The 26535-nt window shown below is 42.3% G+C and overlaps 1 protein-coding gene across 13 annotated transcripts in view; it reads left to right on the plus strand.

Moving 5' to 3' along the window:
* Nucleotides 1–26535, plus strand: part of dmd (dystrophin) — a 1582845-nt gene that overhangs the window by 1359849 nt on the left and 196461 nt on the right. For 12 of the 13 annotated variants that reach the window (XM_055644518.1, XM_055644513.1, XM_055644515.1 and 9 more), the window contains 4 exons: nt 3922–4094; nt 17677–17833; nt 20324–20444; nt 23563–23831. In XM_055644518.1, the coding sequence (XP_055500493.1) occupies nt 3922–4094; nt 17677–17833; nt 20324–20444; nt 23563–23831 (720 nt within the window). Of the gene's footprint in view, nt 1–3634; nt 3783–3921; nt 4095–17676; nt 17834–20323; nt 20445–23562; nt 23832–26535 lie in introns of those variants that run through there. The other variant, XM_055644526.1, reaches the window with a different exon arrangement.

Here is a 26535-nt window from a genome sequence, read left to right on the forward strand (position 1 = left end):
GGGGCATGAGGTTAAAGTGACCAAGAGGTAAAAATCAACTATGATCATAATGAAAGGTACAAGGAGCCAAACTGCCTACTATTTCTTTTATTCATATTATCCTCTTCAAGGGAACTAAACAATGGATCAGAGCAGCAGTAATACCATAGGCACTGACTTGTTCTTGTATTATTGTAAAGTCAGTACAGTTTTAGTCTTTTACTTTAAAGAAATGTTGTGCATGGTTGCAGACACAGAGATGAGAGGGGACATAATGTTCAGCCTGGCATTGACGAACAATCAGTGGTTATACATCAGCTACCTATTCTGCATGCTGTCTGCTTGACCTTTACACGTGATTCATCATGTATAATACACATTGAATGCCTGATGCTGAACCATTAGCTTTCCAACTAGACCACAACTAAAACTTGCTACCTCCACTTCCCAGCACCCCGCAATTTAACGTAAGCCCTGAAGCTCATTGAAGATTGCCAGGCATTTTGTTTTACAAACGTCCAGAATAGTCATTGTTTGAACAGTCAAGCCCAAAAATCCATTTGAAGGCAGACACAAAATGCTGGAGTAACTCAGCGGGGCAGGCAGCATCTCTGGAGAGAAGGAATCGGTGACGATTCAGGTCGAGAACATTCTTCAGACTGACCCAAAAATCCAATTCATGGGTGGCAGACTGGCAAAACAATTCGGACTGCTTTTGCACACACTCCAGTGACCGGATCTCGGGTGCTCTCCATGTGGAATTGACATACTTTCCGTGTGACCATGGACATTTCCCCTCAGTACTCTGGTTTCCTTCCATAGCCCAAGGGGTATGCTGTTGATTAACCAGCGACTGTGAATCACTCCTTATGTACGTAAGTGGCATGGAACGTATTGGATAAGAGAGCGAATAGGCTATATGGGCAATAAATGGGGGAAGAGGACTGATAGTAATGAACAGCCTGTTTCTGCGTTATAATAAAGACAAATCTAGTTTTATTATTGTGACATCAGGTGTATTTCCTCTTTTAAAATAAGAACCTGAAAATAAAAAATACAGCGTTAAGCATTGCTTTAAGCCACCTATATATTTCAAGGACAGTTGGGAATGGTAATAAACAAAAGACGTCCAGGTTACATGATGCATAAAATGAAAGAAGTTTCAATGTACACCAATTAATATACAGCTGTGCACAATTGACTGTTTGTTCTGGCTGTGTGAATTCACCCAGCCCAGGCGATTTTTGGCAAAGGCGAAATTGTACAGGTTGAAAGTTATTTCAGAGAAGCATTTACCATATCCATACATACCTAATACCTACCTGGCTTCTTAATGGAATGGCTAACATCCTCAAAATAACCGAGGAGAATTTGATGTGTGTTTCATTTCTACACAATAGCATTACTGGCAATCATTTCCTGGTTGATATATTGACAGTCATTCCAGTATTGTACTACAGATTCTGAGGTTAGCAATCAATTATAGTGATCTCCCTTACAAAGAAACACAAGTTTATTGCCCTCTGCTCTATAAGGACAAATTACACATGAATGAATTAGATGAACAAATGACAATATTTTGAAGCAGAAGTACATATACTGTAAATTGAGGCTAGATTGTCGACTTTGATTGCGCATCAACAAGTTATCTCTTTTCCAATACTCGTTCATTAATTTGTGCACATCAAGTCTTGGGTGGAATGGGAGTTAGTTGCAGGAGAATAACAGGAGCAAAACTTCTTATACAAATGTTGACCAACCAAATAATGTCAATTCGTATCTCTGAATAGTTCACTTGCACTTCATAAGGCAGCATCAAAAATTTCCCTTCTATCATCAAACCCTCCAAAGTTGAAGACGTACAGAAATTAGTTCACAATTAAGCAGGAGCTAGCTCACTTTAAACCACAGCATGTAACAGGAAGTCTCAAGAAAGTAAATTCTTATTTTCAGCAACCAGTTAACGCCATGACTAGCCTCCGTCACTTTATTTCTTTAGATTTTTAGACAGCGTGGAAACACGCCCTTCGGTCCACTGAGTCGGCCAGACTCTGGAACATGTGCAGAATCAGTGATCCTTTGATCTGGCATTTTGTTGGTTCACATGCTTGATCAATGGTGTTTTATCATTAATGTTTTATTATTGTTAATGTTTAATGTTTTCTGAGTCATTCGTAACTGTCACTGTATGTCATGTTGTTATTTATGGGTGGAGTACCAAGGCAAATTCCTTGTATGTGAATACTTGTCCAATAAACTTACTTACTTACCAGCTGGAGCCTAGATGTTGTCCAGTTTTGCAATACCATTGAGCGCATCATTATCTGAAGATTTATCATTCCAGCAATCATCAAAGTTGCTCAGCCACCTACCTGCCCCAACAGTCTAACATTATCTACCTTCCCTTTACGTACCAAAAATCTCCCATTTTTTAATGTGTTTTGTTTGCTCTACTTTATACGACAAAAGCGATTTATTTATTTACCATTAAGTGCTGTCGTTGCCTTAACTATTTGTCCAATTACAATTTGTTCAATGCCAATCGTCTTGACTCTGAGATAATTAATTTACTCTTATTGGTATTGATACTCTAGCACCTTTTTTATTTCTCAAAGGATGAATCCAGATTGATACAAATACATCGATAGATGCTCCAGGAAGGTTTGTTCGGATTAAATGAAATAAATCGCCTGATGTATCGGAAAACAGCTATCAGGCAACAGAACCATCCTATCACCAACTAGAGTGCATTCCTGCCTTACCATCTACCTCATCGAGACCCTCAGACTATCTTTTATCGGACTATACTGGACTTTTTCTTGCACTAAATGTTATCCTGCATCTGTACCTTGTGGACAGCTTGATTGTAATCTCATATTGCCTTTTCGCTGACTGGACAGCGTGCACCAAAAAAGCTTTTCACCGTACCTCGGTGCACATGGCAATAATCTGCTTGTACTCGCTAGAATTTAGAAGATTGAGGGGGGATCTTATAGAAACTTACAAAATTCTTAAGGGGTTGGATAGGCTAGATGCAGGAAGATTATTCCCGATGTTGGGGAAGTCCAGAACAAGGGATAAGGATAAGAGGGGAGTCTTTTAGGACCGAGATGTGGTGAATCTGTGGAATTCTCTGCCACATAAGGTAGTTGAGGCCAGTTCATTGGCTAGATTTAAGAGGGAGTTAGATGTGGCCCTTGTGGCTAAAGGGATCAGGGGGTATTGAGAGAAGGCAGGTATGGGATATTGATTTGGATGATCAGCCATGATCATATTGAATGGCGGTGCAGGCTCGAAGGGCCAAATGGCTTACTCGTGCACCTATTTTCTATGTTTCTATAATAAGCTAAACCAAACTAAACTAAGACCAAATGCACAGTTAATGTACTGCAGTTGGTGTGATCACGTAGGAGGGTTGTTTCGTGGTTGCCAAGAAGTAATGTGACAATTGTTTGAGGAATGTTTGAGTCCATTAAAATTTAAAGAGAACTGAGAACTGTGAAGCTTGTTGATTTGATAAAAGACAAAGCTAATTTCATAAGTGTTCTATTCAACTGTTGTGTCGCTAGAAGCCTCCTACAATGTGGAGTCTGAATGATGGTTTTGTATCCTTTGAGTTGCTTATGCAATATTGAAAGCTGAGGCTTGTTGCCTTCCAGTGACACATCTTTGAGCAGAAAGCACAGAGGGCTCTGTGCTTTCCCAAATTAAACAACGACGCCACAATGCAGGCGCCTCAAAAGCTCTGCATCCTTCCCAAGTTTAGCCTTAAAGCTTTGCAAAGAAAAACCTATCACGTGAAGGTCAGTTACATCAGATGTGTGCTTTTCAGTTTGCTTTAACTTCTTGTCGATTTTCTTACAATTCCACTGAAGATAACTGCAGCTCATTGATTGTCCTGAACTGTGGATTCAAGAGTTTTTTTTCCCCTCCGTGTTGCAGGATCTTCAGTCAGAAATCGATGCTCACACTGATACTTATCACAACTTGGACGAGAATGGACAGAAAATACTTAAAGGTCTGGATGGCGCTGAGGAAGGGGTTTTACTCCAGAGGCATCTTGATGACATGAATTTTCGTTGGACTGAACTCAGAAAAAAATCACTGAACATCAGGTGAGTCCTTGCAACTTGCATCTTGCTCAAATTGGGGGAACATCACCTCATATTTTGCTTGGGCAGCTTACAACCCAGTGGCATGAATATTAATTTCTCTAACTTCAAGTAACCCTTGTATTCCGTCCCCCTCCCACACTCGTCCCCTTGCTAATTTCACCGTTTGTGTTCCTTCGTTGTCACCTTGTCCCCAGCCAACAATGGACCATTGTGGGCTCCATCTTTCTTCAGTCATCGATGCGGAATCTGCTTCTTCTGTACCTCCCCATACCTCTAGTTGCCCCCTCCCTGACTCATTCTGATGAACGTTCTAGACCTGAAACGTCACCTATTTCTTTTCTCCAGAGATGTTGCCTGACCTGTTGAGTTCCACCAGCATTTTGTCTTCGGTTGAAACCTTAAAATTAATTTTTGACTCTTGTCGAGCTAAGAGTCTAGCGCTTATGTTTGGAATACTTCAGGATTATTATAAATTTGCAGTGATATAACTCTGGGTGACCTATATCCCCTTGATAGCAATGTGGTAAATGTAATTTACGATGAAGTGTGATACCAACCTTTACAGGCCACCTCATGTCAATTCTCCAGGCTCAGATTTATAAGTAGTTGAAGAAGCTGTTGGCAGCTGCAGCGCTATAGCCAAACGAATAGGCTCAGGACGCCACAGGGAGAATAATGTATTCTTGAATATGATGGGGGGGGGAGGGAAAAGGGATCATAATTAATCACTTCCAGCTACTTTATAATAGTGATCGTAACAGAGGAAAGGGGCAATCGTCATTGTTGTGGGCTCTTGCCCTCTCGAGTACGTGGCAATATTTTGGCATCTGATATTCCCCAGTGGGTCTGGTCGCGTGTTCCAGCGTGACCTGTGTAGTGGCTTCAAGAAAAATACCTCAAGCCTTTCAATGTGTGGGAATAACATTTTTAACAGGCAAATTACATTTTCAGTGGGCCGTTTCTTTTAATATCAGACGGAGAGCCTCCCTCAGGCAACCCAGTGATGGATTTCCTTGTCACTGCGGAAAGCTAATGTATGTTGCGTGCACACTGAACTGCTGGATTCAGGACTCCCTCTGCCGCCCTCTTTCCCACTGGAAATCGTTCAACAGTCCCGTTGTTCTCTGGAGAACAATGCAGTACTGTGTAACAAGCAGCTTCTGCGCATAAATCTCTGCTCAGCATTCTCACAGTCCCACCACTGATATGGTAAAGGATTACACTTCTCGAATCCATTAACGCGGGCCTGAAAATATCTGCCATGTCTCACCAATGGTCCCGCATCCAGGTTTCTTGAAGTGGTTTACTGCTTATCCCCTGAAAATTGAATTTTATCTCTGATCTCGTGTTGAAGAATCTGCCATTTGAGCAACAGCTGGAAGAACATTGTGCCAGAGCTGTAACTTTAATTTTGACACAAAGCCAGCTCTCCTTGATTACGCACTTAAGGCCAGCAATCCTGGAGCAGATACATTTTCTTTTCTTTTTTTCAACCAAAAATAATTGATTCAATTATTTACAATAATTTGTACAGTACTGAATGATTCAAAACAAAACCCACAACCATAGTACAAAGTAAAACAAATATTCTTAATTGACTATTCCCCATCCTTGTTAAAGATGCATTCCACACCCCACGGTGCCCAGTGGTCTCGGAAATCCCCCAGGGTGCCCATGGACAGTGCGTAGTCTCTATCTAAAACCACCCAGGCGTGGACGTAACCCCGGAAAAGGGGCAGTAGATAAATTTTCAACCGAATCAAGATGATTCTGACGTACCGACGTGAATAATTTTTCACTGGTGCAATTTAATTTGTGGTTTTAAGATTTTTTTCGCTTTGAATGCCAGGGCTCAAACAGCAGGTATCGCAAGTAGCAAGCATTCATTGCTTGTGAACCTACATCATTAGTAAGTCAAGAGGGTGGAATTCCTGCCTGAAGCTTGAGTGAAACTAATGAGCCTCAGTAGCATTCAATATTCACTCTACTTTCATTGCCCTATATACATTTACTAGCCTTCCACATGTTGCTGTATATTCGGGGTGCTATCTCCTCTGTTATATCAAAATACATCTGCAAAACACCAATGCCGCATGTCAGTAGTGTAGTAACAAGGAACTGCAGATGCTAGTTTATTGCAAAAGATAGAGTGCTGGAGTAACTCTGCGAGTCTGGCAGCATTCCTGGAGAACATGTCAGGACCCTTCTTCAGACTGATTGCTGTGTGGGGGTGGGGGAGAAAACTAGGAGGGGCAGGACAAAGTATGGCAGGTAATAGACATGCACAGGCAAGGTGGGGTTTGATAGGCAGATGGCCAGAGAGTTAAAAAAGGTGTGAAACAAAAGGATTGAAGAGTTACGAGTTGTGAAGCCAGAAGAAGGCGTGTCGGGGGAGAGGAGAAATAGGTGCAAGTCCAGGTGGGCTACAGGGGAGGAGGGTTGAAAGGGGGCACGGGGAAGAAAGGGAAGGACCATGGGGGTGGATGGAGAATTCAATGTTCGTTCTGTTGGGTTGTAAGTTACCCAAGTGGAATATGAGGTATTGTTCCTTCAGTTTGCGTGTGGCCTCACTCTGGCAATGGAGGAGGCCCAGGACAGAAAAGTCAGAATGGGGATTGGAAGGGGAGTTAAAATGGTTAGCAACCAGGATATCCAATGGCCTTGGCACGTTATGCAGACATTTGGCCTTTGCTATGACTACTTATTGCGTGCACACAACTGAAACATTGCGATTAAATTAACAGATAAATAGATTTATCTGTTGAACATGTACAGCACGGTATTCAGGGAAATATTAGCCATTAATTGTATTCCCTTTGTTTGTGCACTGAGTTTGGCATGTCCCCTACAAATCTCACCAACTTCTACAGAAGCACCACAGCAAGCATTTTATCAGGATGCATCACAGCTTGGTTTGTGAACAGCTCCATCCAAGACCACAAAAAAATTGCAGAGAATTGTGGACGCAGCCCAGACCATCACACAAACCAACCTCCCTTCTATCGATTCCATTTATACCTCGCTGCCTCGGCAAGGCCAGCAGCATAATTAAGGACGAGTCACACCCTGTCCACCCTCTTCTCCCCTCTCTCATCAGGCAAAATATATAGAAGTGTGAAAACGCACACCTCCAGATTCAGGGACAGTGTCTTCCCAGTTGTTATCAGGCAACTGAATAACAGCTGGGAAGCCACAACCAGAGAGCAGTGCTGCACTACTATCTATCTCTTGATGCCCTTGGACTATCCGTGATCGGACTTTGCTGGCATTACCTTGCACTTACTCCCTTATCACTGTAAATGGATTGATTATAACCTTGTATTGTCCTTCTGCTGACTGGTTAGCGCGCAACAGAAGTTCTTCACTGTACCTCGGGACACGTGTCAATAAACTAAACTGAAACTGAGTCACTGCTTGGGTTAACCTGGTGTCAGTAATCTGCTGTCATTTTGTATGTTTATCATTGATTAGCTTTGTGAAGCTTTCAGTGTGTCATATGTGGTATGGCTTTCTCTTTTATGAAGATAAATATAAAAAGCATTTGTGGCCTGTAATTTGCATTAGTAATCATCTCCTGTGCCTACCTCTGTCTGTAGATATTAACAAAACTGTTCTGATCTAAATTGATCCTGGGTGGCACCGGAAACCAGGCTGTCTGTAAGGTGCCGTGGGAATTGTTTGCTTGAAGCTGCTTGGTTCTATTTCCCAAAGGTTCAAAGGTTCATGTATTGTCACATACCCCAATTGGTGTAGTGAAATTCAAGTTGCCATTGCAGCACACTAATAAGAATACAACACAACATTAAAGAAGAATTTAACATAAAACATGAAAACATCCCCCCACAATGGTTCCCACTGTGGGGGAAGGCAAAAGTCCAGTACCCATCCCCTTGCCCACCCATAGTCGGGCCTATTGAGGCCTCCGCAGTTGCCGCTACGGGGCCCGATGATTCAGGCCCTTCTCGCCGGGTGATGGTGCTCCGGCGTTGGGAGAACCCTCTCAGCGGCTTGGGATGCCTGGAACGGCCGCTTCCTTACTGGAGACCCCGGCTTCCGAAGCCGACAGGCCATGCTGGACGGAGCTCCATCACTGGCGATCTCAGCGAAAGATCCCAGGCACCCGATCACTTTTCCTTGCACTAAAGTGCTAATTGGTGCCTGGTACACACTCGGCCCTCAGGGATCCAACCTGACTACATGCTCCTCACATGGACTTCGAGCCAGCAGGTGGGATGGACATGGGCGCAAGGCCACAGCTGCCCTGCTCTACTCACTTGCTGCCATCGCTAATGTTCATGTCTGCCAAGCTCTAATCTACTTTCTCTCCTTCCTGCCATGGTCTGACGAGAGGTGATTGACTGGAACTGTTTGTTCTCTATCTTTAAGAGCTGTTAAACTAGCTGAGTACATTGAGCGTAGACTCAGTGGGCCGAAGGACCTGCTTCCATGTTGTATCTCTAAAGTCTAAAGGTGTCGTACTTGTTGGAGCTTTTTGATGAAGCATCAGAGCCAACGTGGTAAATGCGGTTGAAGTGTTAGCAGTATATTTCAAAAAGATGTTTGAATTGATGCTACATAATGGGCTTGTCATCAGGACTGAAAGCCATGGAATAAAAGGGTATCAAGCCGCATGAATAGTGACGAGCTCTAGGAACAAGGTGAAGGCTGCGGAGAGGATGGAGAAGACATCCACCAATGTGATTCATAACTTCATAACTTCATAAGTGATAGGAGCAGAATTGGGCTATTCGGCTCATCGAGTCTACCCCAGCCATTCAATCATGGCTGATTTATCTTTCCCTTTTAACCCCATTCTCCTGCCTTCTCCCCATAACCCCTGATGCCCGTACTAATCAAGAATCTATCTATCTCTACCTTAAAAATATCCATTGACTTGGCCTCCACAGCCTCCTGTGGTAATAAATTCCACAGATTCACTACCCTCTGATTAAAGAAATTCCTCCTCATCTCCTTCCAAAAAGAATGTCCTTTAATTCTGAGGCATTAGTGGTGTGAGAAACAACTACTAGAGTTATCAACAGATCTTTATTTGAAAGTTCAAGATGCAGCATACAGGCTTATCAGACACGTCTGCCCACAACGGTGGTCATCGCTGAACTAACGCGCGCAAGGGAAAAACCACGCGAAAAAAACAGCCCCTCCTGAGTCACGTGACCGCTGCTTCCGAACGCCGGGTTCGATATCTGTGTACGCTAGCAGGCGCTGCTACAAGGCTATGATTCCAGGAAAGAGTGACATCAGATCATGTGAATAGACAGGAGAATCGGTGACTGTTCACCTTAAAACAGAGGAGGTTGCAAGGGGATCTCTTGGAGTATTTAAAATGAGGAAAGGTGTGTGCAAAGCAGATAGCGAGAAATTGCTTCCATTGGCAGAATGGTTATGAAGTAAGCAGATGCATTATGAAGGTGATTTGCAAAGACATCAAAATTGACGTGAAGAAAATATATTTTTCACAGAGCGTGGCTGGGGTTTGTGGAGGAGGCAGATTCAATTCTAGCATTCCAGAGGGAGTTGGTTTAGTATCTGAACTGAAAACATATTCAGGGCTATGGGCAGTCTGCAGGGAAGTGGGATGAGCTGAGTTGTTCTTAATGAGCCTGCCGGGGTCCTCCTGTGCTGCAACCATTTGTACAACCGATTTCTCCTTTATTTTACATTCATTTGGCTAAAGCTTTGGAATCCCATTCTTGGTCCTGTTCGGTCTCCATGGATAAGATGAACTTTTTCTAACCCAGCGCAAGCCTGGGATCTTTCCCATCGGCAAAGTCTGCCAGCACTTAATTGAGTTTCCAGAGGGCAACTAAATGCAGACATTGGATACAATCGGCATGCTCAGATTCCAGTGTGTTAATTTACCTTTAGAGCAGAAAGCCTGCAAAATATATCGTCAACCAAGTCTGCATCTGTAACATGAACTGGGGATTCTTGATTTTAATGGGATGTGTGTTCCACATTGGCTTGATAAGGGATTTTTACAGCAGTATTTTTTTTTTTAACTTTCTTTTTTTATGAAAAGTAATAAAAGAAAACCTTGTCTTCCCACAATGTGATGATTGCTTTGACATAGTATCAGACATGGTGCTGCATCCAAAGATGATTCCATTTCTTTATACAGATGTTATCAATCTCTCATTTAAATAAATCCAATATACTGACTTGTAATAGGATTTCAAGTTGCTCTGAAGACAGAGCTTTTTTTTACAAGCGCCTGTCAGTCAGTCAAGCCAGCAATCATTGCTGGAATAGTTTTTCATAAATTTCATTTATTTCATCTCTGGATGCTTTAACCCAGCTTGTATACTAATAAATAACACAGACTGTTGTAAAAACACAAACAAATGGTTTTGACGGCAGACACAAACTGCTTTCCCATTTTATAAAGTGAGCCTGCAACATTTATAGGTTTTGTTTCTAATACTGATGTCAAACAGTTGTTCTGTCTAAACTTCAGTGGAATTTCCTGCTACGTGCTGGCCCTATTTATGAAATAGCAGCAATGTTCATAGAAGTGCTTATCTGTGCTCATTGCTTTAAGCATCTGGCATCAAATCCACTGTTTGAAGTTTGAAGGACATCGATCTCTTCTTGGAGGTGAAATCAAATTAGTTGCTTGTTTGTGGCAGGTGGGAGAGTGGGGGGAAGCACTCTTTCTCAAACTGATCTAGCCTTGGTCCCAGTGAATGGGTCATTTTTCTCCAGGTATTATTATGCCCCATAAATACTTTAATCCACATGTCAGTGGGTGGGGATAGCTGACTTTTTATTTCAATTTAGATTCATGCACATTTTAACTGTGACGAGTAAAAATCCTATTAGCTATTCTTGTATTGATCAGATTAAGTAATTACTTGGCAAGCAGTTTTCTGCTGCTGTCAGTACTTTGAAATGTAAATGTGAATACTAATATTTCCAGCAGTGAAACATTGTAATTTTCAGTTATGCACAAAAAGCTGGAGTAACTCAGTGGGTTAGGCAGCTGTCTGACTCACTGAGTTACTCCAGCTTTCTGTGTCTATCTTCGGTTTAAGCCAGCATCTGCAGTTCCTTCCGACACATAGTTTTCAGTTATAAATGTGTCTCTCATGCACAAGAACTAGGGATGCTGCAGCAAAATTGAATTTACAAGATGAACACTTTGTTATTGGTGTGAGTGGGGCACATTTTTGCTGCTTTTATTCATCAATTTCTGGGCAAGGCCACACAAGCTCCAGAATGCTTTCAGCCTCTTACTCAACAGGTGCTTATTTTTATCCACGGGTCAAGGTCAACCATTCAGCTGATGGACCATCACCGGTAAACTTTTCATAGCTTCACTGATTTAAGGAAGGACATTCTTGCTACTGAGGGAGTGCAGCGTAGTTTCACGAGGTTAATTCCCAGGATGGCGGAACTGTCATATGTTGATAGAATGGCTGGGCTTGTATACTCTGGAATTTAGAAGGATGAGAGGGATCTTATTGAAACATATAAGATTATTAAGAGTTTGGACACACTAGAGGCAGGAAACATGTTCCTGATGTTGGGAGAGTCCAGAACCAGGGGCCACAGTTTAAGAATAAGGGGTAAGCCATTTAGAACGGAAATGAGGAAAAACATTTTCACACAGAGAGTTGTGAACCTGTGGAATTCTCTGCCTCAGAAGGCAGTGGAGGCCAATTCTCTGGAGGCTTTCAAGATAGAGTTAGATACGGCTCTTAAAGATAGAGGAGTGATGAGATATGAGGAGAAGGCAGGAACGGGGTACTGATTGTGGATGATCAGCCATGATCACAGTGAACGGTGGTGCTGGCCCGAAGGGCTGAATGGCCTACTCCTGCCCCTATTGTCTATTGACGACCGTGAGCAGACATCCAAGAGTAATTATGTGCGGGAAGGAACAGCAGATGCTGGTCTACAGCGAAGATAGACACAAACTGCTGGTGTAACTCAGCGGGTCAGGCAACATCTCTGGAGAATAGGAATGGATGCTTTTTTCTGGCTGAGACCCTTCTTCAAACTGAGTGTCAGCATCTCTCAGCCTAAAGAAGGGTCTAGACCTGAAACAACACCTATTCCTTTTCTCCAGAGATGCTGCCTCACCCGCTGAGTTACTCCAGCATCTTGTGTCTATCTCCAATAGTAATTATCAGATAATGATTTGATTGAGAGAGAACTTTAGCAAATGTCACTGGTTCACAACTCCTTAAATTAAATCAGCGGTCTCAAAACAGACCCTTGCATGTATAATTAAAAAATGTACAGCACAGGAACTAGCCCTTTGGTCCACCATGTCTGTGCCAAATGGGTCACGTTTCGGGTCTCGACTGTTGGCAGATCAATTTCCCTCCTGGGATAAATAAAGTTCTATTATATCGTATCGTATCGAAACATCACCGATTCCTTCTCTCCAGCGGTGCTGCCTGCCCCACTGAGCAACTGCAGCATTTCGTGTCTATCTTTGGTTTGAACCAGCGTCTGCACTTCCTTCCTACACAGAAGACTTTTTGAGGAGGCACAAGAGACTGCAGATGCTGTAATATCTGGCAAAAAAAGTAGAGCAGCTGGAGAAACTCAGCATCCAGATGAATTGTCTTGACCTGAAACGTTGGTTATCCATTTCCCTCCACAGATGCTGCTTGACCCGCCGAGTTCCTGCAGCTGCTCTCCTTCCTTTGCTGCAGATTCCAGCCTTTGCAGTCCCTAGTGCCTCCTGTCTTGACGAAGGGTCTCGACCGAGACGTCAGCTGTTCATTTCCCTTCCACAGGTGCTGCTTTGGCTCTGCTGATCACCCCCAGCTGATCTCCAGTTTTAATTGCAAAGAGTTGTGAAATGAACCACGTCACGCCAAAGTTGTGTCTGTTTCTCTGAATTTGGAGCTCACACCACTTCCAACTTATACGGAGCCAGCGTGTTTCCTTGTAACGTCTGTGGCTCAATCCAGCCACCGGTCTCATTTGTGTTTCAATAATTTCTTTCTGAGTAGTGCTTTGTCGAAATAATTGTAGTTAGTTGCAACCTGAACAGTAGATGAAAATTGTAGATTTATTTCTGTTGCAAGGTAAAGACTCCTGGTGATCATTGTGAGGCAGCTTCCATTCTCAGGCGACTGCTGAAGATTGTTGGGGAGTTATTCATTTGCGGGCTATTAAGCGACTGTTTTCTGTTTGCGTCAGACTGAACAAGACTCTGTGGGTGACAAAATCCCTGTTCAGAAAGCAAATGTATCGACAGAAAGATTCATCTTGTACAAAAACTGGCATCATCAGGCAGCAATAATATTCCTTCTGCCTTTGGGAGCCAGAAGTGGACGGAGGATTATTCATGGGTTATCAATAAAGATGTCAACTTCTTTTTTGTCTTGCACACATGCTTACCTATAAAGTGATCCAGTTAAATTATTGAAACAAGAGAAAAGTTATTTGGCTTAACAGTTTTGATTCATGGCAAAACACTGATGTCTAATTTAATTGGCCATTGATGTGCATTTTGAGAAATTTTGAGTAGACTTGGTCTGTAAAACATCCTACACTGAGAGCTCGACAGCACAGCTGTCAAATGGGATGATGGCAGAATTTGTGAAGCAGCATGTCTTTTTTTCATGCGGAAGACTACTTCCTTTTGTCCTTGATATATGTGGAGATCAGTCCCCCTATATGTGACTCAAAAGGTTTGCTCTACACGTGTGACCTTGAACCTTGGCTGCATTCCAGATATTGACCCACCTGGAATCAAGTCGGTGTGTAAATGATTGAGGTTCATTGAATAGCAATCAGGAGCAATAAAGTTATGAGAGTCAAACAGCGTAGGAAAAGACACTTCAGTTCATCAGCATGCTGATCTGTCATCACAAATACATCTTTTTTGAGGGTTAGGAAAGCAAGTGCAATTTAAGTATTCATTTAGAGGGGATCATAATATAACAGCAAGGAAGTAATGCTGAGGCTCGATAGGGTGCTGGTCAGACCACATTTGGAATATTATGAGCAGTTTTGGGCCCCATATTTGAGGAAGGATGTGCTGGCATTGGAGAAAGTCCATAGGGATGTTTCTGAGAATGATCCAGGGATGAACCATCCTCTCACCAACAAGAGAATGATCCTGACCTCCCATTGGAAGACCTCGGACTATCTTAAATCAGTCTTTATTGGACGTTATCTTGCACTGAATGTTATTCCCTTCATCCATTCTGTTTGTAGTTTGTTTGTTTGTTTGTTTTTTGCACAAAGTCCCCGAGCATTGCCACTTTTCATTTCACTACACATCTCGTATGTGTATGTGACGAATAAACTTGACTTGACTTGACTGAATCTGTACACTGTTACACAGCTCAATTATAATCATGTACAGTCTTTCCGCTGAATGGATAGCATGCAACAAAAAACCTTTTCACTGTAACTCGGTTCACTTGACAATAAACTAAACTAAAATGATTGGGTTAATGTATGAGAAGTATTTGATGGCTCTAGTCCTGTGCCCACTGTGCTTTAGAAGGATGAAGGGGATTCTTATTGAAAGCTACTGAATAATGAACACCCTAGATAGAGTGGATATAGAGAGGAAGTTTCCAGTAGTGGAAGAGTCTGGGACCTGTGGGCACAGCCTCAGAATGTAAGGATGTACCATGGAATGGAGACTAGGAGGAATTTCTTTAACCAGAGGGGGTTGAATTTGTGGAATTCTTTGCCACAGACGGCGTTGGAGGCCAAGTCATTGGGTATTGTTAAAGAGGAGATTGATAGGTTCTTGATTAGCAAGTGCATCAAAGGTTATGCGGGGAAGGCAGGAGAATGTTGAGATATAGATTAGCCATGATCGAATGGTGAAACAAACTCGATGGGCTGAATGGCCTAATTCTGTTCATATGCTTTATGATCTTATGACTAATCTGACATCAATCTTGTTTTTTATTTGCTCCAGGCTTTAATACACCACACATTCTGTTGCTGGCCAACTTACTAAAGCCAATTAAAGACTTTGGGATATGGGAGGAAACCCACATGGTTACAGAGAACAGGCAAACTCCATACAGTGCCTAAGGTCAGGATTGATCCTGGGTCTCTGCACTCTGAGGCAGTGCCACAGCCACTGTGCTGTCTCTGGTGTTCTTGTCCCCAAGTCACAGAAAGTTGCAGTGCAAATGAGTGTGAATACCAATAAGGAAGGTGAAATAGTTAGTTGTTAAGTAAGAAATGAATCAATGAAGTTGATTCCCCATATTGAGATCTTGCTCCATTTGAGGAATACCAAAGAAAATAGATCCGTTTCGGTGGAACTTTCACATTTGCAGCAGGTCTGCATTTTGAAGAGTTCAGTCAAGGTCCTTATCCTCCTTAAACTAATAGAAATCCTCCATAATCCACACATTAAACTCACAATAGCAGGTCCAATGTCCATCTGATTCAAGAATAATGAGATTAGTTTGAACTGCTCATGCCATATCCCAAGCTTGCTATCTTTTCTTCATCAAATATGGATGGTCCATTGGTAGATATGTAATTATTGTTACACAGTATGATTTTCATATTACTTTCAGATAATTAATGGCAACTGGAAGCTCTTGGAAGTCTGGCTGCTGCAATTTACTGCTTCATTGGTCCAGAAAGTTTTGTGAACAGTACCTCCTACATGGACGTCATCAGGACTGGTCCCACAAATTACTGTTCGTTGCGCTGCTAAAGAATAGCATGCGCTCTATCTCCAAAAATTGGCTGGACAAAAATACTTCGGCAAGATTTATTTTGTGAATTATTAGTACCGTACCATGAGATCGTTTTATGATTTTTCCCATTTTCTCACTTTTTCTCATTGCTAGAAAGGATGCAGAGAAGATTTATGAGGATATTGCTAAGACTTGAAGCCCTGAGCTATAGGAAGAGGTTGAGCAGGCTAGAACTTATTCCTTGGAGTGCAGGTGGATCAGAGGTATATAAGATCACGAGGGGAATAGATAGGGTAGAAGTACAGTCTTTTACCCAAGTAGCAGAATCAAGAATGAGAGGACATGGGTTTAAGGTGAGAGGGGAAAGATTTAATAGGAACCTCAGGAGAAAATGTTCACACAGAAGGTGGTGGGTATGTGGAACGAGCCAGAGGGCACATTGATCGCCAGGGGAAACCTGGGACAAAGGGCCTGTTACCTTGCTGGATGACTCTGTGACACATTGTGTTCTGACTTAATGGATTATCATCATCTCTTCATATGAGAAGCTACATGGACAATTCTAAGGGCTACTCAGCCATGAAAGTCTTCACAAAAGCCAAATATTGCAAGGGATGAATGTCCTGAAACAGGAATAGAAATGTCATTTAAATTTTTGCCAGGTGTTCAAATCTCCATGGAGATAGAAATAGAGGTAACATTTCGTGTCAATGCCCTTTCAGTTTAGGGCAGCATAAAATGTATTTTTTCAACATCTTCCATTTTATGCATGAGAATTATCAGAGCCATGACCTCTCATGTTCCCCTCCTAAAGCTCCTGTCCCACTTTCACGACCTAATTCACGACCTCTGCCGAGTTTGCCCTTGACTCATACTCGCAGCATGGTCGTCACGAGGTCGTCGGTAGGTCGTAAGTAGGTCGTGATGCTAGTCGTAAGTACTCGTGGCATCAAGTAGGTCGGGGCGTTTTTCTAGCCTGATGAAAAATGTTTGAGTAAAAAAAGGTTGTGAATTAGGTTGTGAAAGTGGGACAGGCCCTTAACACTCTCACGTGCACATTACGTGTCGGGATTATTGCCGAGCAATCAGGCGGTAAAAGCATGACTCATACGTTTCTCCTTTCTACAACCAAAGGTTATTAATGTAAAATGTTGTATTTCAGCTTACTGATTATCAGAATTTGGATCAAGTGAGTCTGTATAGTTTCATGTTGTGACATCCATAGTCTTCACCCACCTGCTGAGGTAAATGTGAAGGCTTGGAGTAAAGCTGTCTATTCAACTGCAGATGGCACAAACAATGAGCAAACATTGTCGGTGCTGCTCTAACAACGATGTTATATTGCTTTATTTGTAAAGGAAACAAAGACTGTTCATCAGATGCCAAAAATAATATTCAATTGATTTAGCATAGTCAATTATAAAAATAATAAAAATAGATAATCAACTGATTGCTACACTCTCTAATTGCACTGTCTATTTAGTCACAAAATTTCCAGGGAAATTTTCCATTGACCATACTAAATACATGGCCAGTGTTTGAATTGTGTGGTGGGAGAGATTCAATGGTAGAAACAAAGAACAGTAGATGCTGGCTAATACACAAAAGGACACAAAATGTTGCAGTAACTCAGCAGGTCAAGCAACATCTCTGGAGACTATGGGCAGTTGACGTTTTGGGTCGAGACCCTTCTTCATACTGATTGTAAACGGGGAGAAGAAAGCTGGGAAAGGGGGAGATTCAATGGTGTTCTTTTGTTTCAATGTATTGCATTGAAAACACATTAGAAACCCCATGTGAGCTATTTAAAAATCACCCAATTGGTTTCAATGATTAAGTGCAGCCGTACTGCACGATACCATCAATTGTTTTGTTGTGCTAGCGAAGACAATGGCAAGGTGTTTGTTCCTCCATCACAGAGCCTGCCTGGAAACTAATGCTGAGCAGTGGAAGAGGTTGCAGATTTCCCTCCAGGACTTATTGACATGGATGAATCTGAAGAACGACGAACTGAGGCGACAAATGCCTATTGGTGGTGACGTTCCCACAGTGCATCAACAGAATGATGTCCACCGAGTAAGTGAAACTCAATTTTTATTGCTTCAAACCCAACTCAGAAAGTGTATTCTAAATGTCATGAATGCATGCAGATCCTGGTTGCTGCTGGTGAGTAATTATCACCTTTATGTTCTCTGTGTTGTGCATGGCGTTGGATAGATCATTATTTGTTCACTAACAAGTGTGTGTCGTTTTCCAACTTAATGCAAAATTATTTATTGCAGTATTACAAATAAGAATGTGAAATTGCACAAGATGATGAGAAGCATATAGTATTTGTATCCTGTTTAAACATTGGAAACCTCTGGAGCAACCCTGGGAAGACCATATTAAACTAAAATAGAATACATATTTTTGTTGGGTTGCATGGTTCCATTCTTGGAATCTTTTTGCAATCATGTGAAAGCAATAGTATTTTCTGCTTCTCGTTTAAGACTTTTAAGAATGGGGTTAGGGGTGGAAATCCAAAATAATTCAAATAGGAAGCTGCTGCTTCGTAATGCAAACTGTGAGCTCTTTGTTGATCTTTGCTGGTAATACAATGTAAGAAAATGCTGGCCATGCATGTATTCACATTGCAACTGTGCCTGCACATAAAGTGGTTTTTACCCCACCCCAAGTGATTACCTCAACTCATGTAATCATGTTGTTATCATATAAATGCAGCCTAAATCCAGAGAATGGAGGTATGATCTTATACTGACATTAAAGGGTGGAAATCTACATAGATGAGATAGCCTCATACCACATTGTGGTGTTTGTTTGGAAATGACATCCAATTTTAGTAAAGACAAGGGGCGGCACAGTGTAGATTTGCTGCCTGTCAGCGCCAGAGACCCGGGTTTGTTCCTGTCTGTTGGAGCTTGTCCATTCTCCCCATACCTGTGTAAGTTTTCTCCGGGTGCTCCGGTTTCCTCCCACACTCCAAAGACGTACAGGTTTGTAGGCTAATTGGCTTGGAAAATGTGTAAATTGCCCCTAGTGTGTGTAGGATGGTGTTAGTGTGTGGGGATCACTGGTCGGGGCGAACTCAGTGGGCGGAAGAGCCTGTTTCCGCGCTGTATATTTAAACTAAACTAAACTACTGGAAAAAACTGTAAAGGGAAAATAACTTTTATATATTGCCATGCATATTCTTTTTGACTACATCTAGTTTCCCTCGTGCTTAATATTGTCAAACTGTTTGGGACCTCAGTGTCTTATGCAATAAGAATTGAATAGTTTGAATAATGTTCCCTCTGGGCATTACCTGCTGTACATAATAATGAAAAGAGAAGCGTAGCTTCAGAGTCAAGAATGAGACGCAAGGGCAGAAAACAAGAGCCAAAGTCCCATTAGCCTAATTAATGATACGACATCTAGCTATGAGCTTATTTTGTAGTCAATACTGCACAATAAAATCTGCTCAGAAGTTGGGCATGAACGTACATTGGCAAGGTCAATACAGGGTTGTATCATTGTTGGGAATTAATATAACTGCAAATCGGAAGTTTGCCCACCTCACCAGGGTATAGTTCTGCATCACCTACTACTGATGCTTAATTCAAGTGACCATTCTTCATACACTGGCATAGACAGTGAATGTCAATAGGCCGTCTGACTAGAGACGGCATCATATCTGAACTTGATAGACACAAAATGCTGGAGCAACTCAGCGGAACAGACAGCATTTCTGGATACTGGAGACTGAAGAAGGGTCTCGACCCGAAACGTCACACATTCTTTCTCTCCAGAGATACTGCCTGTCCGGTTGAGTTACTCCAGCTTTTTGTGTCTATCTTCAGTTTAAACCAGTATCTGCAGTTCCTTCTTCCACATATCTGAGCTTGATCCTGGTGGTAATAAGGTGGATCTTGTGTTAAGGAGGTTGAAATTTGAACCTGGTCACCAGCACTGAATGAATGCTGCAGTGACGGCCATCTTGTTATGTTTCACCTGCCATTCAATGGTAACAACGTTGAGGAGAGGAGTTAAACAGCCAGATGATGCCTGTGGTATCCACCTTCTACAAGGAGTTAAATAAAATACCTCAGTCTACAATGAAATTAGAGGCACTTTCTGGTTGGGAATAGATAATGGCTCAGGGTAGCCCATACCTTCTCATGGTGTTCGGCTTGCTTCTTTTGGATGTAGCATGTTGTGCAGAAGATGGGGGGAAGGAGGCGAAAACTGTTTGGAGTTGAGATGAACAATCATGTCCTGTGCAGCAGGGGGAGAAGGTTGAGAATCACGTGAGACTTAAATCGATCTGCATCAAAGGGTCAGTTTACCGCTACCATGGAAAGAAAGGGGGAACTTCTTGCTCAGTTGAATATTGCTCAGTTGAATATTTTTGACAGTAGCATTGAAGAGGTTTACCTCCAAAGGGCACATTTTGCAGAAGGTTTATCAAATTATTGGGGTACATTTGCAGTGGCAATTCTCGGCTTTTTTTGTTGACCTTGTAGTTTCACTGCCTGTTGTAATTGAATGTCGAAGTGAAGCTCTAATGTGCTTCCCTCCTCCCAGACTTTCAAGCGGGAGCTGAAGGCAAAGGAGCCAGTGATCATGAGTGCATTGGACACAGTCCATTTGTTCTTGGCTGATCAGTCAATTCGAGGACCTGAAAGTCATTTATCTACACCAAAAGGTAATTTTAGAAACCCTATAGTGATTGGTTAATGGGAATGTGATCAATGTTACCTGTATATGTTTGCTTAGAATTAATTGGTAATTATCGTTTAAGGACAATTTTACTCTATTGCAGATCTTTTAATAAAGCTCAGTGTTTCCTGCACCTAAATACAGTTTAAATAATTTGATTTACTTCCTGCTCTGGCATTTTTGAAAGAAAGATCTTGCATAGATCAGTATCAGTATATTTCTATTAATTGATTCCATCAAAATGATTCACTTTTTTTAATGTTCAGTGAAATTAGTGAGATGTGTGACAGATTTCAATGCCATTGGAAATGTCTGAAGCTATTTTTAACAATGTTTAGGAAAAGTAAGGAGAGAAACTAAGGGCTTTGTGACTAGTTAGTGTAACATTTGTGCCCGAGAGATTTTGTGAATCCACAGTTCAGGGCAACTGAACAGTGGGAAAAACTGGCATGGATCTGCATTTCTGAAGAGGAAACTGGTAATTTTAGAGGAAAAGTCTTTGGAAATGATGTATATGGATTTTCAGGCAAATGTGATAAAGCCTCTATCTCACAAGAGCGTACTAGCTACAGTTGAAAAGTAGTTTACTTTTACTGCTGCAGAAATTATGGTGCACCAGGAAACCAACAGTAGGGATAATGACTGACTGGGTGTTAGTGGAGCTGTCTGAGGACTGGTGTTGATGCTGAGAATAACGAGCATGTCCAGAAATGATTTGGATGTCGGAACAGAGAATGCCCAGTAAACCACGTTTGATAGTGATACCAAAAAAGGGACTCTTATACACAGAATGAATAGCAACATTTAAAAGTTCAAAAGACATTGCAGATTGAGAGAATGAAGGGCCTGTCCCACTTGGGCGTTATTTGCGCGTCATTTACGCGACATCATTTGTGCGTCACGACGCGTGTGCGTAATGCGCGCACGGCGAGTGGTGAGATGTGGTGGTGTAGGCAGTGGCGCACGGCAGCGCGTGGCGCCCCTGGATTTGGGGATTCTCAAAATCCTCGCACGCCACCTGATTGACGCGAAATGACGCCCACATGGGACAGGCCCTTGAGTAAAACTCTACAAATGGAGAACAATGCAGTGGAAAACTTTGGACCTAAAAGAGGCAGGATAAAAAGGCTCTTTAAAGTAACACTTGAGTCTGTATCCAGAAGTTGTTTAGAGGAGCTTTCATTGCTTTTGACATTCATGGTAGCAGTATTGCAGGCCCAACTCTAGCAACCTGGGTTCAATTCTGACCACTGGTGCTGCCTGTGTGGAACTTGCATGTCCTGCTTGTGACCACAAGGATATCCTTAAGGTGCTTCTGGTTTCCTCCCACATTCCAAAGAAGCAACGATTGTTCGGTTAATTGGCTGTTGTAAATAACTTCCAGAGAAGGCAGATGGTAAAAGCATAGGTGAATGTTAATGGGCATATGAGGAAAATGGGTTCCAGAGAAATAAGTGATGGAATAGGATTGCTCTGAGAGCCGGCATAGACTCTCCTTGTTGTATCTTTCAATTAATCAAAGTCATAAAACTGGCCTTAATGTAGTGTTAACAGGTGGCAGAGTTTTACCATCGCACTAAAACAGCTGCTCCTTTTTGGTTTGGTCAACATCAGATGTGAAGCGGTGCTGATACAGAATTATGGTGCTTACAGCAGATCAGAAAAAACATGTGTAAAGAATAGCCATTGGGGTTGGAGGTAACCATGAAAGCTGGGGCAGAGAAACAGCACCATTTTGATGTGGAGCAAAACAAAGAAGCTCAAATGCCTTGAATACATTTAATTTTATTTTGCTCACTATAAATACACAGCCAGGTGCCACGACCACTCTGTTAAGTTGGAGGAATAGTCAGTCCTGGGAATGCAAGTCGTACACAAATATAATCATCTAATTCAGCGTGCTAGCTAGTGCAGCTGCATCCCATCGTAGAAGGATTTTGTCAACTTTGTCACGGTGTCAGGCTCGGTAATGTATTTGCGATGGTTTATCCGCCGGTGTCGTCACTGTGAATGATTTCAGAAAATTTGCACTTTGAGAGAACTTTTGGCTGGGTCAGTTCCCAGAATAGCAAACAAAGAAGCTGTTACAGTGCAGTGGTGTTTGGCCATATTCCTTAGATTGAGCGTCAGCAGTTCAAAGTATTAATGAGATTTGGATTTTGTGGGAATGAGTGAATAAAATTGAAGATAGACACAAAACGCTGGAGTAACTCAGCGGGACAGGCAGCATCTCTGGAGAGAAGGAATGGGTGATGTTTCGGGTCGAGACCCTTCTTCAGACTGTTGTCAGGGGAGAGGGAGATCAATAGATAAGGAAGTGTAAGGTGTGAAAATAGGACAAAGGGAATGGAAATCAAGGAAAATGTAGAATAAATCACTGTTAGCTGGGAGAAGGTAACAAGCAAACAGAGATAAAATGTAGTTGGAGACTGGAAGACTGGTGAGAGAACTGGGTAGGTAGGGGGAGGAATGGAGAGATCGTTGGTTGTCAGTTTTTCTCTACATTCTGTTCGAAAAACCAATCTTGTGCCACTTGCTTTCCCACGGACACAGACGAAGCACCTCCTGGTACCTCTGTTACTATAAATGCAGGCAATGGCTACTGATTGTTTGCACCCATACATAGCGTCACAGTCAAATCTGTTTTCCTGGTCCAAGTTCATGCAGGTACCATTTCCAGTCAACTTGGCAGTTCAGAAGTGGGGATTATGGTTATTATTTCAACTTTCCACTTAATCATGGGTTTGCCTTTTCTGAACTTGATTGAGTTTTTTTTTGAGTAGGTGGCAAACATGATCAACTAGAGGAGGGCAGTGGATGTTGTCAACATGAATTTCAGTAAAGCATTTGACATGGACCCTCTTGACAGACGGATCCAGAATGTTCAGGCACCACTTTCCTCCCAAAGACGTGCGGGTTTGCAGGCGAATTGGCTTCTGTAAATTGCCCCTGGTGTGTGGCATTGCGAAACTGGGATGACACAGAACCAGGGTGCATGGGTAATCATTGGATGGCGAGGAGCAGGTAGACTGAAGGGCCTGTTTCCATGTTGCATCTCTGTACTAAAATTAAACTTAACAGAACTCTGTGTCCTCTTTATGCAGAAAAATCACCTGAAGAGAATGTGCAAAATGTTGCCAGAGTCATGCGGAAGTATGCGGAGGAGGTGAAAGTGGAATGGGACAAGCTGAGCACCCGCTCTGGTGACTGGCAAAAGCGTATAGACGAGGCCTTGAAGAAACTGCTGGAATTGCAAGATTCAATGGACGAATTGAACCTCAAATTGAGACAGGCCGAAGCTATCAAAGATACATGGCAACCTGTGGGGGATCTGCTGATAGACTCGTTGCAGGATCACATTGAAAAAGTCAAGGTAAATAGCAACAAAATAGCATGCTGCGTGAATGATGGTTGGAAAGAATATGCTGAGTTTATTACTCATTTATATTTGAATCTCACATAGGCCACAAAACCGATGCTTGACTGAATCCATTCTAAAACAGGCATAGGTCAGACAGCAGTCAGATCAAAGAGTGTCTGTGATGCCATCAAAACTCCGTTTCCATAACAGTCTTTTTATTGAACATTTGGCATGTAGCAACTGGGGTGAAATGTGGTGTTTGGTGCGGCGAATAGTGGAGAAAGGAATTATTTCATCCCTTCACAACTATCAAAATATTCTTGGTGGGCACCACAACATCACTTCCTCAGATTGCTGAGAACCACAGGGCAGCTACAGTGGTGCAGCTACTTTCATCTCCAAGATCTGACTTCAAAGGCTACTTCCTGAAAGTTGCTCTTCCAGCAGTGATCCTTGTCTACTGAGACACTCGGCAGAAGATTGTGGGCTCGCTGTCAATAACTCCAAAGGTTTGCCCTCAAAACTGGTGGAGATTCATGAGGAGTGGGTCATAGTCATCCAGTGTGAAAACAGGCCCTTTGCCCAACATGTCCCAACTACACGAGCCCCACCTGCCTATGTTTGGCCCAAGATAGACACAAAATGCTGGAGTAACTCAGCGGGGCAGGCAGCATCTCTGGATAGAAGGAATGGGTGACATTTCAGGTGAAGACCCTTCTTCAGACTGAATGGGCCCATTTCGCTCTAAACTATCCTATCCAAGTACCTATCTAAATGGTTCCTAAATGTTGCAATAGTCCCCACATCAATTACCACATCTGGCAGCTCCTTTCATACAATCACCACCTTTGTGTAAAAAAGTTACCCCTCAGGTTCTTATTAAATCTTTTATTGCTATTAAATGTTTGGGTGTATTTTGACCTTTGGGAGATGGGCAGAAAGCCGTCAGCACGAGAATGAAAAATTGTTGAATGATTCAGCGTGACAGATAGTTTCTTAGCATGGACCAGCTGCTTTATTGCAACAGTGGGTTGCATACATGGTGTGTCTGCAATTCACTCTTGTTGGGGTGAGGACACCTGAACATAATGTTCAAGGCTGGTACAGGGCACTGGGAGTCCAATTTAAATGTAACACTTGCAGGTTGGGTTCCTCAGGACTCAGGAATGCCAGCAACTAGTTGCAGCAGCAAAGAGCCACTACAGGCACATTAATTGTCCTTTTATTGTCCAACTATTCATTCGACAGACCCCTTAAACAAACGTCATCTTCGGGTTACACAAAAATGCTGGGGAAACTCAGCAGGTGCAGCAGCATCTATGGAGCGAAGGAAATAGGCAACGTTTCGGCCCGAAACGTTGCCTATTTCCTTCGCTCCATAGATGCTGCTGCACCCGCTGAGTTTCTCCAGCATTTGTGTGTACCTTCAATTTTCCAACATCTGCAGTTCCTTCTTAAACACGTCATTTTCGGGTTAGTTTAGTTCAGAGATACGGCGTGGAAGCAGGCCCTTCGGCCCTCCGAGTCTGCACCAACCAACGATCGCCCGTACACTCGTTCTATCTGACGCACAGAGCGACAATTTTACTGAAGCCAATGACCTGTACGTCTTTGGAGTGTACGAGGAAACCGGAGCTCCCGGAGAAAACCCAAGCAGTCACACGAGAACGTACAAACTCCGTACAGACGGCACCTGTAGTCAGGATTGAACCCGGGTCTCTGGCGCTTTAAGGCAGCAGCACTACAGCTGTGCCACCATGCCTCCCCAATGCTCGAATAGTTGTGACCCAAGAACAGATTCTTGGGTCCCAGTGGGTATGACATTGGAGGGTGAAATGGTTATACCGATCACTGCTGTCCAATTACAAGAGTGACCACTGTAAAATAACTACTGCTTCTTCCTCCATAATCTATTATTAATATTCCCTTAAAATATATCATTATTCAAGCGTGAAATGAACCATTACCCAAGATTACTTTTTTGGGCTCATTAGCTTCCAAAATATTATTTCATTTAATGTATCTTGTGACAGCAACTTGAAAGTTTTTTTTGCACGCCATTTGTCGGCTGTTTAATGTAAACATATTACATTTAGGGAGCAGATGATAGTCTGTGAAACAAATGACATTAGCAGCAAGACCATTACCGTCAGCAGCTAGATTGAACGTCTGTAAGAACAATGTAAAATTGGCAGTACTAATGCTGCTTGCACTGTTTTACTCTATCAAGCCATTGAGGTGTTTGTCGTTAATAAGATTTTCAGAAGACTCATTTAGGCAATGTTGCCATCAGATATTCAGGTACCATAATAGCAATTTTAATGGAGAATAAGTAAGTCAATGAATGAAATAGAATCAATTTATCAAGTCCATGAGAAGGCACACTGCAATTAGTCAGAGAGGAAGGGTGAATCTCACAGAATGGAAATTAGACTGCCTCATTAGTTAGATTGTTGCTTGATTTTGAACACAAATGATAAAGCGACTAATATGATTCCATGTTTTGCAAACAGAGTTTGTAAACAAAAAAAATGCTAAGTAGGCATGTAAACAAATAAACTTTGTTTTCAAAATTATTGGCAATTAATATAAAACCAAGTTTGGAAAACTCTTTTTAGCAAGGCATTGTTTATTCTGAAAAAAGTTATCGTAATGCAGACTTCAATTTCTTTTAAGTTAAAATCTTCAGGAGATGGGTGGGAGGTTTATGATTTTG

The sequence above is a fragment of the Leucoraja erinacea genome, chromosome 13 (assembly GCF_028641065.1).
Source record: "Leucoraja erinacea ecotype New England chromosome 13, Leri_hhj_1, whole genome shotgun sequence".
Lineage (NCBI taxonomy): Eukaryota > Metazoa > Chordata > Chondrichthyes > Rajiformes > Rajidae > Leucoraja > Leucoraja erinaceus.